This window comes from Corvus kubaryi, unplaced genomic scaffold (genome assembly GCF_017639235.1).
Source record: "Corvus kubaryi isolate FWS band 111438036 unplaced genomic scaffold, C.kubaryi_AGA036_p1.0 71, whole genome shotgun sequence".
Classification (NCBI taxonomy): Eukaryota; Metazoa; Chordata; class Aves; order Passeriformes; family Corvidae; genus Corvus; species Corvus kubaryi.
The window spans coordinates 18,263,505-18,277,806 of NW_024582059.1; the positions used below are offsets into that span (position 1 = coordinate 18,263,505).

At 39.2% G+C, this 14,302-nt stretch overlaps 1 protein-coding gene across 2 annotated transcripts in view; it reads left to right on the forward strand.

The window, feature by feature from the left end:
- ARHGAP10 (Rho GTPase activating protein 10) overlaps positions 1-14,302 on the forward strand; it is a 145,189-nt gene that overhangs the window by 103,512 nt on the left and 27,375 nt on the right. For both annotated transcript variants that reach the window (XM_042049978.1, XM_042049979.1), the window contains one exon: positions 322-472. In XM_042049978.1, the coding sequence (XP_041905912.1) occupies positions 322-472 (151 nt within the window). The remainder of the gene's footprint in view (positions 1-321; positions 473-14,302) is intronic.

Below are 14,302 nucleotides of genomic sequence, written 5' to 3' on the forward strand. Positions count from 1 at the left end.
TTTTTCTCCCTCCCCTCTATCCTAGCTGGTAAGTGTGGCTGCGAATGTTTTGTGTTTGAATTAACTGGTTGGCAGCTTGGTTAATGTGTAGACAGAACTCTTGGTTATTTCTGTATTGTATTTATCTATTTATTTATTTATTTTAAAAGCACTCATTAAAAACCCACGGCATACTCCCAAACTTGAAGGAATAGATTTTTTGGCTCCTGTCTGCTTTGAATGTAATCCAAAACAAATGTTGTTTGATAATGGTTTACAGTTGCATTGCACAGGTTGCTCTTCATGATAAATAATTAACACCCTTTGTGTTCTTGATTGCAGATTTTCAAAACCCTGCCTGATGCTACTTTCCCTGAGCCAATCTCTATGTCAGTATCTCCTCCAAATGCCCCACCAAGGCAGTCAAGAAGACAAGGACAGCGTATTAAGAGGCCTCTGGCTGTTTACAATCTCTGCCTGGAGTTGGAAGATGGTAAGATGTTAGTAATAATTTCAGTCCTTGAATCAGATGGGCTGTGTATCCTATCTCCAGGAGATGTTTTCATTTCATGTTTCATTTGTATACGTGTGTGAATGCACATGCACGCTGGTTTAATTGCTTTGGAACATGCAAAGAAGCAAGGAGAGCTACAGAGAAAGGACAGCAGGGAGTACTGTCCTGTGACTTATGTTTAAAAGTAGGACGGACTGTCTTAAATATGCTTTTCTCCTCTAAAAAAGAAGCAGCTCCTATTTCTTTGGGGAAATCTGTTTGACCTCTACTGAAGATTACACAGCCATAAGATAAATGGAGAGAGAACTAAAATTAAAGCAAATCTTTTATGAGAAGAGCTAATGCACTTTACAGTTAAATTCATCTGGATTAAAGGCTCAGGTCACCACTGCACTGGTGAATACCACTACTTCACTTGAATCTTTAATACCTTGCTGTAACTAGCAGTAAATACTTGTCAACTTGCCTTACTGCTGAAAAGCAATGGAGAGAAAAAAAAAAAAGTCTTGCTTTTGCATGGAGTCTGCAGCAGCAACATACAGTGAGGCAAAGGGTGTATAACATCTTATATATTCTGACTGTTGGCCAGAAACATAATCATTTTCCTGAGATTTCATGGCTTGGGGGTACGTACAGTACTGACGAGGCAAGTCAGGGCTCATTTTGTGTTACAGTTTTTCTCCACCCTATTCCTTTTGTCTCTCCTAATGTTTTTAGTCAATTCTCTTTTCACGTGAAGAGCCATGGGATCAGGGCACAAAGTCCAGTTACAGCAAGTGAAAATAAACAGGAAGGTTTTGAACTCCTGCAGTAGTAAGAGATTCACTGGTGAACTGTCACTAAATTGGTGGTTAACAGTGGTTGATTTAATGAGGCAAGAACACAAATACCTACCACAGATGTTAAGTGCAGGTTTTAAAAATAAATTCAGGACTGTTTATAGTCTCAAAGCCAGTTTTGCAAAGAGTCAGCAAGAAACTCAGCATTCCTGCCATCGGGTTTGATTCACCAGAGAGATACATAATCTGTGCCTTTCTTTTCTTGCATCACATGTGAAACTAAATGCCTTGACTAGAAGATGTTTAAGGTGTATCTGCTTAAAAAGCTTAACTGTGTTAATTTGAATAGTATGCTGCCAAAAGCTAAGAAGTCTCTTGAGCTACATCTACAATAATAAATTTATCCTCATTTGAAAAACAAAACAAAATTGAAACCACTCACAGAGCTGTTTATGTCTAATTTTGAATATGAATCCTAGCAGGATGCAAGAAGTACCACAACTTCTCCAATTCCATGGAGCAAGGTGTGCACTGAGGAGCTGACTTTGACCCAAACACAGTAGACAGAAAGCACTTGGTGGGTTGTTTTTATTCCAAGAGCCAAAAATACAGTGTTACTGTTGAAAACTGTTACAAAGATTCAATTTTGCCTAAATGCTGTCCATATTCTTGTCTAATTTGGGCATCTTGGCAAAGAGCTGGGATTGTTAAAGGCTGTAATAGTTATATGTCATACAGAACTCTGGTACTTGTCTGGGAGCTGTAGTGGGGTGAACTGCAGAAGAGCCTAATACATCACCATACTTATTAAAACCATGATGACGGCTGAACTGCTGCAGGTGAAATTTTGGTGGTATCTGACAATAACATTTCCCCTTGTAACTGCTAAAAAAAATACCCTCTGTGGCCTGTGAAGGCACTACCAAAGGTAGCAGGATCCTCAGGCTGCTGGTAGCTGCTGACCACGTGCTAATGGCTGTTTTCCTTGTGTTCAGCCGGGCAGCTGTGTGAGGACAGCGGTCAGTAGCTGGGACAATGGCTCTCGGGCACGTGTGCCGTGCACATGCAGCGCTGCAGTACCTAGAGCCCAGCTGCGTCACTGCACGCTCTGAGCCACTGCCCCAGTGGCTGCACGGTGTGTCGATGAGCCAGGCTCATGAATTATCTAGTCCCTCAGTAGAGCTCAGTGCCTCCAAATATGCGCCCTGGCCTTCAGTTGCTTTCTTCTTTGGAGAGGGGGTGAAGGAATAAAAGTGAACCTGGGCTCCATTCCATATTTACCTAGTTTCTTGGCTAACAAATGCATGTTTTATAACTGCTCTTTGGAAGATTTTATCCTGTGTGTGTTTTTAACAGGAAATTAAACATTAAACCCCTTCCCTCCCCTCCGCCCCCCCTTATTCACAATGGCATGAGTTAAGCACCAGGCACAAGCCAGTGTTTTGTATTTCCTGGATATGGCAAAATTATCATAATCTTGTTTTAAACAAGCAGCTGATACATATTTATATGTAAATATATTTGTAGACAAATATATCTCTAAAGTTATTGTAATTATCTATAAATATTCTCTATGCCTTGAAACTAGAACTATGTTGGAGACAAAATCTCTCTGTGCTGGAAAACTTCTTGAGTGTGTTTCTTTTAGGATTGTTATGCAAACCAGGAAATTGTTAGAAAAGCGGAAACAAGTCTTTAGCTATCAGCTGCTTCAGGGAGTTAACAGGCTTCAGAATCAACTGCTTGAATTGGAAATGCAGGGTTCAGGCCAGGTTTCTTTTTAAAAGCACGTTTGCAGTCAAGAAGCTTCTTGGCTGCACACAAAATGTATGCAGCAACCACCCAGAAAGGGCTGTAAGATATATGAATATTGGTATCTATAATAGCTGAAGAACACACACTACGTTTGATAAAAATCTTTATTTTGCCTTCTTGTAATTAGTTGTACTGAATTCTGATAGTGCATAGATTTTCCTTCCTTATCCGTGGCAATTAGATGATTAAAGCTATTTGCAAACAATTCAAGGATTATATTTACTATCATGAGGGTCTTTGTTTCCTGAAAGACCAAGTTAAGTCACAGATGATACTGTCTGTTTTTCTTTCAACTTCTTTCTTTCAACTTTTCTTCTTTCCTCTGTGGTAAGCCAGTTACTAAATTTTCACTCTGAAGTTTTTTGACATCCTAGTGTCTCGATAGGAACTGGACCTAATGGGGAACTCTGAACTACTTTCATATGTGGCCTAGACTCAAAAGTTCTTGTTTCAGCAAAATGCAGATTTGTCTGAGATTTACATTAGGACCATTTCCAGAGTTTTCTAGTCTTCTAAAATGAAGAGTTGGGATTTGTTTTTGGTGGTAGGGATTTTTGTTTGGTTGGTTTTTGTTTTGTTTTATTTAAATCTGTGGAAATTGCTGTATCTTTCCCCCTCACTATCTGAATGAATTTCAGAGTGAATAGCAGTGCAGGAGCTCCTGTGGTTTACAGTCTCATCTATGTACGAATGACTTTTCATCATCTCTCTGTCTCTCAGTGCAGAGAGGGAAAGACTGTTAGCTAGAGTAAGGAGTTGTTTATCCTGTTCTTCTAAAAACGTCATTGGGTCTTTATTTTCCATTTGGACAGTCAGTATATATCAGAAGAGATCTCTGTTTACATTTTTTCTAGAGGGCAATGAAGATTTAAATTTTTGTTCCCTTACAATTTTATTTAGATTTTAGACCTTTCTTGTCTTATAGAAAAATCAACAGGTTTGGGGCTTCTCTTGTTTGTTTGTTGCATTCATTTTTTTTTTCCCAGTGACTTTGAGATTATTAAACTGTTCTGCAGGGTTATTAAAGCAATGTGACAAGAAAAGTCCCCTGTAAGGTAGGCAGTGTAATGCAGTCCATCTAGGATGAGCAGATAATCAGCACAAATTTCATAAATCATACCTGGAGTCAAGAAATGGGTCATGCGTAGCACTTTGTCCAACTACAGAACAACTTGCTTTCTTAACAAAACAGAATATACATCTTAAACCACAGGGCCTGCTGATGCCTTATTCTATTTGAATACCCTCTAGGTGCCAAAATTTCTCCTTGGTACATATATGGACATAGCACATTCGTGTCAAAGGGGGGCTGCATTGTTCTTTTTGTAGGGCATTTGTATCCTATTCCCCCCACTTTGGAACTCATATGGGTTGTTTGTGATAGCTTGCTCCTGCTGCTATAAACTAAATACTTTATTTATAGTGATTTAGAAAACAGATTCTTCAGCAGAAATCTAAAAGAAATAAAAATTAGAACTGCTACTTAACCCTTCAAAACTGTGCTAATTTATATTGCCCTTTGAAGTATTTAGGGGAGCCATAGTTATGAATGGTATGTTAGTGTTGAATGGGAGTAGCTGGTTATGATTTTTTGTGGAGATTGGAGGGAGACAGCATCTTAATTTGGGTGATAAATTACTTTGCATGAATTACTGTGGCATTCAATTAAATTACTTTATGAGAGTAAAATGTGATATGTGTAAGGCTACATAGCAATATTCCTTCCCTCTGCTCCCTTCCGTCACTTCCTGCCCCAAACACAGAAGTAAAAAAATCATAAACTTCATCTGGAATTACTGAACATAAAACCTGGATGTTAGAGGAAGCCTTGGATTTATAATGAGACTGGTCTTCAGGGCTGGAGCAGCCCAGAACTGTAAGGTTGCAGGTGTGAAACCTGGCCTTGAACTCTTTCTATTTCTGAATCTGCTGCTTGGAAGTGTTTCTGTAACCTGGCACATAGTAGGGGAAATGGAAAGAAAAGCAGCTACACAGGCATATCAAAAAGCCATAAGGCCCTGCAACACTTGCTTACAAAGCTATTGTTAACAGCTGAGCAGAACACAGCTATGCTGTCACAAAATAAGTGCACCAATGTTAGTCATGAGGGGAAGATCAGGATGACTGCTGTTTGCTGTGTGGAATTTCAGACAGTTTGTATTTCATCTTGCTGCAAGAGTAGTTCCTGCAGTTCTGTGTGATCCATCACAGCTTTTTCCACCTGATGGCTCCAAGTAGGATGTGTGCTACAAAGTTAAAAGTCTTTTTGAGCTACTGCCAGTGAAGGTAAAGCTTTTTCTCATGTAATTGTAGGTCCTGCTTTCCTATCAGAGAGTTGACTTCTGCTTGGAAAGCTTTAGGTCCATAGAAGGTACTTATTTTTTGTGGAGATATGGAATAATTTTGGTCTGTACCTCGCATATACAATACACATTGTCTGGCCATTTTATCCCTGTGAGTAATCTACTTGACGGTCTGCTTGCTGCACTGTTACCAAAAATCCAATTTGTGTCATGATGTAGTAAACATCTCCTAACTTTTACATCTTTTTGAATGAGGTATATCAGATCTTCATGGTTGGTGTGAGAATTGCCTTAGTATCATTGCCAGTGCTTGTCTGCTTTCAGTGTAAGAAATCTAGAGGCTGTAGAAATGTTCAAAGTAAACACATCCACGTGTTCACACACATGCATATAACAGGAGTCAGGGGGCAGGGGTAGGGAACTTCAGTAGACTTAAAACTAGAATCTGAGTTTAAAGAAGGAATGGGGAATTCAGGAGAATGGGTCAGTCTTTCCTTGAGGCCAGATATTATTAAAAATCTCTGATCTCCTGTAATAATCCTTCATCTCTTTAATTCTCTACCTTCTGCACACAGACATGCAGGGGCACATAATGCTGTAAGAAGGCCAATTTGGCATGCTGAAAGCCATTAATCCCAGGCATGGAAGTCACTGACGTATCTTTGCTCCATGCCAGCTGTGCCCTGGCCAACCTCTGTTACTAAAAGTAAATTCTCTCACCTGGCACACAAGAGCGTAAGTAGAACAAAGACTTGTAGCTGTTCAGCTCTTCAGTCACCTTCCTATGGATGAGAATGTGCATTTCACTGAATTAGGGGTTTCCTCACATGGGATGCTCTTGCTTCTCTTCACTGCTGACAAGGATAGCAGAGAAGATCTTGCAGGGGAGAGCTGGTGGACTTTCTATAAGGCTGATATGCAAGTTAGAAAATGTTCCTCTTCTTGTTTTGCTCCCACTCCATCAGTGTTTTTCATTCGGTCACAAAAACATATATTCTTGTTTGCCCCTTAGCTTCTGGAAGCTTTTGTCCTATTTGCTCTTCTTTTTCTCTCTAATTTTCTGTTTTCTTTGCTTGAAAGTTGCACTTAGAGCAAGGTGAATTACATTACTGTTGCTTCTTCCCTTCCCAGCTGTTCTTGTGACTTGCTGAACCAACAGGGAGATTGAAGGTGTTCTTAGGGGAGATCAACAAACCTGTCACCTCGATGTTCAATTGAAACAACTGACAAACCTTCCCCTAAGGGATGCTTATCTTGTTTTCAGTAGCTTTTTTAATAAGCAATAGGTATCCCTCTTGATCCGTTCCTCTACTGGAGTCACTGTTAGGACTAAAGGAGAGAGGTGAACAAAATGAAGAAGGAGGCACAGCCAAGTGTCAGCAGCATAGTGAAAATATTTCAGAGTGGCTTTCTTGCGAGAGACCCATCACACACACAGTGTGGTAGCTGTTAGTCCTTGTCATTGGCCAAGTTGTGGAATTATTGGTGAAAAACTTAAGAAGTCAGAGGAAGTAATTGCGAGCAAAGCAAGTTAAATAGCAAGAGAAAAGGAGACAACAGCATGATGTTATCTCTGATAGCTCAGGGAAAGAGGTTGTGAACAGCTTACCTCTTGGGGGTGGAAGAACCCTTACAGACACATCTTCCAGCTGATTGGTGCCTGAATTGCCAGCAAAACAGAAAAGGAAACATGGAAGAATATTTTCATGTACTTGGAGGTTTTGCTGGTATTTAACAAGTGCTTCTGACTTAGGGAATTTTCAGGCCTGGTGGTTGTACCCCTTTTTGATCTGCTCTGGTTTTTCACAGTTCTCATTCTCATGGATGAGACCAGAGGTTTTCCATTGTATGTTTTAATAAAGGGCTGGATCATAGGTTAATGTTGCCTGGCCTGGTGGAAACCCAACCTCAGTGCTACCAAAAAACTATGAAAGCAGTGGGACAGTCTATTTATCTTACTATTTGTCAAAGTTCTCAGGCAGTGGCTTTTCATTGTTGCATTTTGCAGCCATGAAATTGGTTGGCATCTGGCCAGCCTGGTAAGGCTGGAGATCATGTGTGGTTTCCTGCCAAGCCAGCTCTGGTAAAAATGAGTAATTTTTGAGTTTAGATGCTGCTCTTGTTATCATGGTGTACACAAATCAAAAGAGGAACCCATCTGCAGGCTTGTATCTGATTTCTGTTGCGCTTCAAAATTTAATTACGTGATATAATTAACATCCCAACGTTGTATCTGTGACTCTGTCTTGAACTGTTTTTCCACAGCTTGAGGAATAAATTGGGATTCTTTACCCATTTTAGCTTGCTCAGCAAAAGGCTACGTGTCTTTGGGATTTTATTGATGTAAAATAATCCAAGCAGTATTTCTCCTGAATTTTGAGAGATGACCTGCAGTAAGTGGGATATTTAATGATACGGGGTAAGTGTATCTGTAGAAAGATGCTTGTTTAAAATTGAACTTTGCATTTTAAAAATGGACAAAAAAATATCAAAAAGGAGGAGACCAGGACAAGATGATGGTCCCCAAATTCCATTTGCCCCTAAGTAATTTGCAGATGAGCACATTTCTTTCCCTTTCCTAGCCCCAACTCAAACATCTTGTGGCCTTTTCAGCTACAGTTCTTGAGTTGCATCATCCAGTCTTGAGGCAAATTCTGTCTAGCAAGGCTTCCTCCTTTTTCTGACGTATCGGAACCACTATGGAGTTGGGAAAAACAGCCTTTCTACAGGAAAGCTACTCTGTGCCTAAAGTACACATGCTGCTACATGCACACATTTGAAAAATATATCAAAGTTGGTCTTTATCTAGGGAAAAACTCTAGTAAGCTTGAATAATTGTGTTAATTATTTTGTCTGAGAGAAAAAAGTAGCTGGCGCAGGGATCTGATTCGTGCTGCATGTGTTGTGTGTGACAGCATGAAACTGATGGGGTGTGGGTTGTCTGCTGTCCATTTGCTTTGCTGGCTTTAGGCTGGATGAGTCTATGATGTCTAAATTTATGTAAGAACTAACTCCATACCAGGGCAGTGCTGCGGTGTACAGGATTTGCTACATGCTGGGGATATTAATGGGTACTTTTGGATAATGGAATGTGGTAATACAAATCTATTTTTCTGAGCATTTACAAGAATCTGACCTCCAAAATACCCGTTATTCAGGAGCAGTGAAATAACTTGTTTAGTTTTAGCATTCCCTATGATTGCTTTTTTAACCAAATAATAGGTCACTATTAGCTTTCAGTCAAGGTTTCACCTTGATTTGGAAACATGTTTAAAAAGCACACTTTCTGTGATCTGGAGGTGAGTAATAAACAATTGACCAGTTTTAGTGGCATGACAAATAAAAGTACACAATTTCTTAATTTACTCAGAAACAGATGACTTGGCTTCATTAATTCAGAAAACTTTAAAAAGAAAATTGAAGTAGAAGAAGAATGCCTGAGTTCACCTGGTGTTTGGTGTGATTTACCACAGGATGAGTGGTACTTTAAATAGTGAATAAAGGGTGCAGCCCTGCATCTAAAAAAAAAGGCTTTTCTTGACTGCAGAGTCCTCTGATCACTCTATCACAGAAAAATTTCTCCAATGGAGTTACTTCTAGCTTTCCAGGAACGACTGAATCCTTTCCAGAATAGTTGGTATGTTGTTTCATGGCATCATTTAAAGATTTATTAACTGTGTGAGGCAACTTTGGTTATGATTTTGTATCTGTTTTCTGTAGATGCTGAAGATCTAACACTTGGAACTAAGCACTTGCTTGATCAAGGATATTTATGATACCAATATTTCTTTTCTATCCCTGATCTATGGGGTTCCTGTTAAAATGAAAGCATAGTACATACCCCCAAAGCTACTTTCTACTTGGTTGAACTTCTGTATTATGGTGAGAAGTTAGCTATTTATGGGGAGCACATGTTTGTTGTCTCAGAGCGGGATGCAGCTGTGATGCTGATGGGGGAGGATGGGTGGCTGCACAGCAGTGCAGCTGCTGCTTCCCCACCTTGTGATGCACAAAATGTCAGACTTGAAGGTGGCAACAGGGATTTGGCAACATCTTCAGCATACTCTCCACAGTAATTCTCCCCATCATCCCTTGTCTATGACTCAGCCTGTTTGTGTTGATGTCAATAAGATGGATTTTTATCCTCTTATTTTACCATGATTTGCCTATGCAATGACCATTTAAAACATATATGACAGTTCTGTTTGATCTAATCTGTGTATCTCAACACAAACAATCACATATTCCTCATTTACTCCAGAAAAATTCTCTTCCATAAACTGCTTTCATTCTTTGGTTACCCTTAAACTATAGGCATTGGTTGTACTGTTGACATTATAGATTAGTCTTGCTTTTAACATTAAAGCATGTAATTCATCAGTTTACTTAAGCTGAAGTTGGAAGAAAACTCTCTCACTTAAGCAAGCAATTGATAGTGTTAACTCTCTGCTTTTCATGGTTCTCAATACAAATGCTTTTTTCTTATTTAGAATTCTCAGAGTAAAGTAAGGATCTGATTATTGACACTGCTGAAGTATTTCAGGGTTTTTTTTTTCAACTTTGGATGCCAATAAAAAATATTCTTAGACTAGCCAGATGGAAAAAGGAGAAAAAAAGGCAGTGGGGAGACATGTCATGCTCAGTTAGGTGGAAGCTGAGTTCAGATTGCTGGTAAGGAGGGTCTGAGAGCCTTTACTATCTGAGACTCCTCCAGATAAAAGGCAAAAGGAATTGAGGATTTATGTATTTGCTAGAGAACAGCTGGGTGAGGTAGGTCTTAGTCTGTGCAGGTACTTTGTGGGTATCTGTCATTATGAAAAAGGGTGACACAAGGCAGGGAAGGCAGGAAGGATATTTGGGTTAGAAACTGAAGGGTAAGTAGTACCAGCTAGATACATCAGTAAACTGTTAGATTCAGCCTGAGGTTATTTATTATTTTCTAGATGGGGCTGGTCTGAACGATGAACAGCCATAAAGGCAAAGCAGAGGGTGTCTGTTGCAGAGGTACAGTGAAAGCTCAAAGGCTTGGATGAGTGTTGTGATTAGATCAGTGAAACAAGAAGATAATTTACATGACAGTTTAAAAGGATCCAAGCAGTCAAAAAATTAAAATAGTATGCAAAAGGTGGTGAGAATGTGAAACAAGTTTTTGACTCTCTTGAGAGTAAAATTGGATCTTACACCTATTTGCGTAGGATGGGGACATGAATTGTAGAAGCAGCTTGATGGCAGCTCCAGAAAGATGGCCAAGCTGAGCTCAGAGTCTTCCCACAAATGTGACGAAGGAAAGGTGAAGATGGCTGGAATGTTGACAGAAATTTGTGAGATGTCATAGAGACTTACTGCTTTTGTACCAAGAACCTCATGTCCTTCATCTGTTCAGGCACTCTTTGGCACCCAAAAATGAGTATAATAGGATAGAAAAAGGAGGGGGATTGACATTTTTAGAAGGAGAAGGTGAAGGCACCAAGAACACCAAACTGTATGCTCAAGGAATAATATATATGAGCTTTAAAGGAAATCACATCTTGCATGTTTTATAAGGTAAGAGCTCATCAGAATTCAAGGAGTAGGAAAGAAAAATAGGAAGTTTCTGGAGTTCCTCTTAGAAAGGACCTTTCAGTCCAATGTGTCAGTCAGTGTTTTCATAGAAGTTGGAGACCTGACAATGCTGCTCACTGGAGAACAGTGCTGGAGATAAAGAGGAGTGAGAGGAGAGAAACAGTAAAAAATACTAGACTATCAATATTAGGAGCCCCTGACTTCTGAGGTAAAAGGAAACCCATAAAGCTGATTCAGTTCCAGCAATGTCCTTAACACACACTTTAAGAAATAAACCATGTCAAAACTTAAAAGGCAGCTTTCCAGCAGCTTAGCATCTTTACTGGTTCTACAGAGCAAAATATAGGAAGAGGGCAGGGGGTTGGGAAAAGAGGAAATAGCTAGAAGTAAATGTGTGTTACGAGTTTTGAAGAAGTATCAAAAAGAACTTAGTTACGATAATCAATGTGTGTTCAACCAGAAATGCTCACAGGTAGGCCTGTTGCTAGGTGAATATTTTGAATAATGCAAAGTCACCTAACTTGTCTGAAAAAAGGTCTCTAGTCATGGGGTTGTATAGCTTGGCAATGTTAATTTTTAAAACATCTTGTAGCTTGCTGAAGAAGTTTGAAGCAACTGGAGGGATGCTAATGGAGTAGCAGTATTTAAAAAGGTAAATACAAATCTTTGACGATATATTTGCACATGGGACAAAGCAGAATTGCAAATAATGACAGGCGGTAGGAGTTGTGGTTGTGTGCTAAGCTGCAGCCATTCAAACAAAATAAACCTGGTTGTATTGAGAAACAAGTGTACAGATTTTAGAGGGAAAATGTAGCCCAAAGTTACAGAATGGAGCACATCCTTAGAAACAATGACTCTGCTAAGTCTGTTGGTCACAGAGGGCAATCAGCTCATCATAATATTAATTTAAAGCCATGGCAAAAACAAGTGCCAGCCCTGGATGTGCAAACGGGATTGATGAGTAGGAGTAAGCAGTGGAATTAATGCTTAGTGTCGTCCTGATGGAACCACAACAAAACCCCATAGAATCACATCTGATGTAGCCTTTTCAGAGAGAACACTGGGAAATTGTAACAGCTTTATCAAATAGATGCATGATTCCACAGCTGCAGAAGTAAGAGATTCAGTGTTAAACTTCAAAAGGAGATCATTGAAATACTGTCACACAGCACAGAAACCTGATAGGAGAGGTAATATAATAATTAGTAGTGCATATTACATGGGTCATGCCTGAAAGTAAGGCCTAACAAAATGAAGGTACATGCATTGATTGGCAAGTATGTTAATTAGTAACCAATTGATTCTTCATTCCCTTTATCATCTACTGATGTTTTCAGACAATGACTATTTGGACGATGTAGTTTGACCCCAATGTGAGATGGGCATTAATCAAAAGCAGTTTATGAAGCTGAATAAAGAGATAATGAGGCACAGTTCTATGACCTCTGCCATGTACAGGAATTACTATAATTTCTGAAGTTAGCAGAACTTTTGGCACTGACATAGAGGGTGAGATCTTTGTGCTCTTGAAATCATAGCAATGACCTTATATTTTGAAGACTTAGGTTTGGAGCGTATATTGTTTTTAGTCATGAAAATGTGCTAGGTGGTCTTAGTCATCTGTGTTTGCAGTTACACAGAATTGCCTCTTCCTGAATAAAAATATTGTTTTACTTTACAAAAGGAGATAATTGAAGACATCAGAAATGTAAAGTGTCTTTGAACATGTTTTTAGAGGGTTTTTACGTAGTCCCATAGAATTTAGCATGCGTTTTCCTGTTCAAATATCTAAATTTTTTTTTTAGTGTTAAAAAACCCAATCTTAGTTTTGCAAGTGCCATGCAGTACAGACTGTGAGAAAACACTGGCTCAGGAAGGAAGAAGTAAAAACTCGAGGAAAGATTTAACACACAGTTTAATGTATGATAATGTCAAGCATAATTGCCTGTATACTACAGTCTCCAATGTTGACTCTGCTGTGCGTGACTGAAGTGTTTAGTGGCTTTGATTTTTTTGTTTTATGGGGTTTTTTTACTTCTTCTATGTGTTCTGAGAAACAATTCAACAGAATATCCTCTGCTTTCTATGGGGAGGTGCTGTGAATTGGTCGTATTTGTACTATTAAAAAACTAGATTAATATCCATTTTTACTGTGTTTTAGTAATGCTAAGTGAATGGTTGAGGTAAATATGGCCTTCTGATACAGTGTATGTAGTTTGATAATCTAGGTTGTGCTAATAGTACTGCTTTGAAAAGAAATTGTGATGGATTAAAAGGACTTAAGTCTAGTTCTAAGGAATTTATGAAGTAAGGTTGCAATACCACTGTCTGATCTCCCAGATGTTTATCACTGTGACACATACATCTGCAAATGAGATGTAATTATTTAGTTTTTACCTGACACTCCCGTGATTCTCATGTTATGTAAATGTCAGGCAGCAGCACCGTGGCCTTGGTGCAGTGGGGAGGTGCCAGGTGAGCAGGATTGGGCCACAGTGCAAGTGACTCACTTTCCTAGGTTAATGTTTTCCCCCTCAAAGCATATCACACTTTGGTACTACGGGCTAATTTAGATCCTTAAATTAGCAGCTGCTTGGGGAGAAATTTCCAGATGATCACTTTTATCATTTCACTGTTTTTCATTGTATGTCATTTTACTCTCTAGGGAGGTTGTTCTCTGAGAGCTGCTGGGAGGGGGGGAGGACGAGAGGGCTGGGGAAGCAGCATAGGGTTTTGCTAACTTCAAGCTTTTGTAGCAGAAGGAATTGAGCTGGCTGAGGCTGTAACAGGGTTGTGAGAAGGATTTTATCCAGCGAGGGGGGCTTTTCATTGTCCACATTTTTTTGTTGTGGTGTTGCGCTTTTAGTTAATTAGGAAAAAAATAATAAATGAAAGAAATCATTGCAACAGTACTGCTTAGCTTGATGGAGTAGAAGTAAGCTCAGTTGTTCCCTGAGCAGATGTTAATTCATTTAGACTTAGAAAGTAAGGTTGTACAGGACTTCATCTTGTATATTACTGTATATAGGAGATACAGCTTGTCAAGCAAGCATAATATTTTAACAGCTTTTGATTATATTATTTTTATGCTGTGTTAGGACTTTGTTGTTAATTTTTTTACCAAAAAACTTTTGGTTCCAAAAGAGCAGAACTCTCTAACAAAGACTAGGGGGGGGCAGTGGTATCTAATCCACTCTAGACTTTTCTGGTGGTGTTATTTGGCAGGCCTGTGGGTTATGTTCATGAGTGCTACTGGGAGTAGGGCGGACAGAGGAAAGGATGCTGGGAGCCTTGTAAAGGGTGGCTGGAATTGATCTTTATTACTGTTAAATATTAATATATTGAAA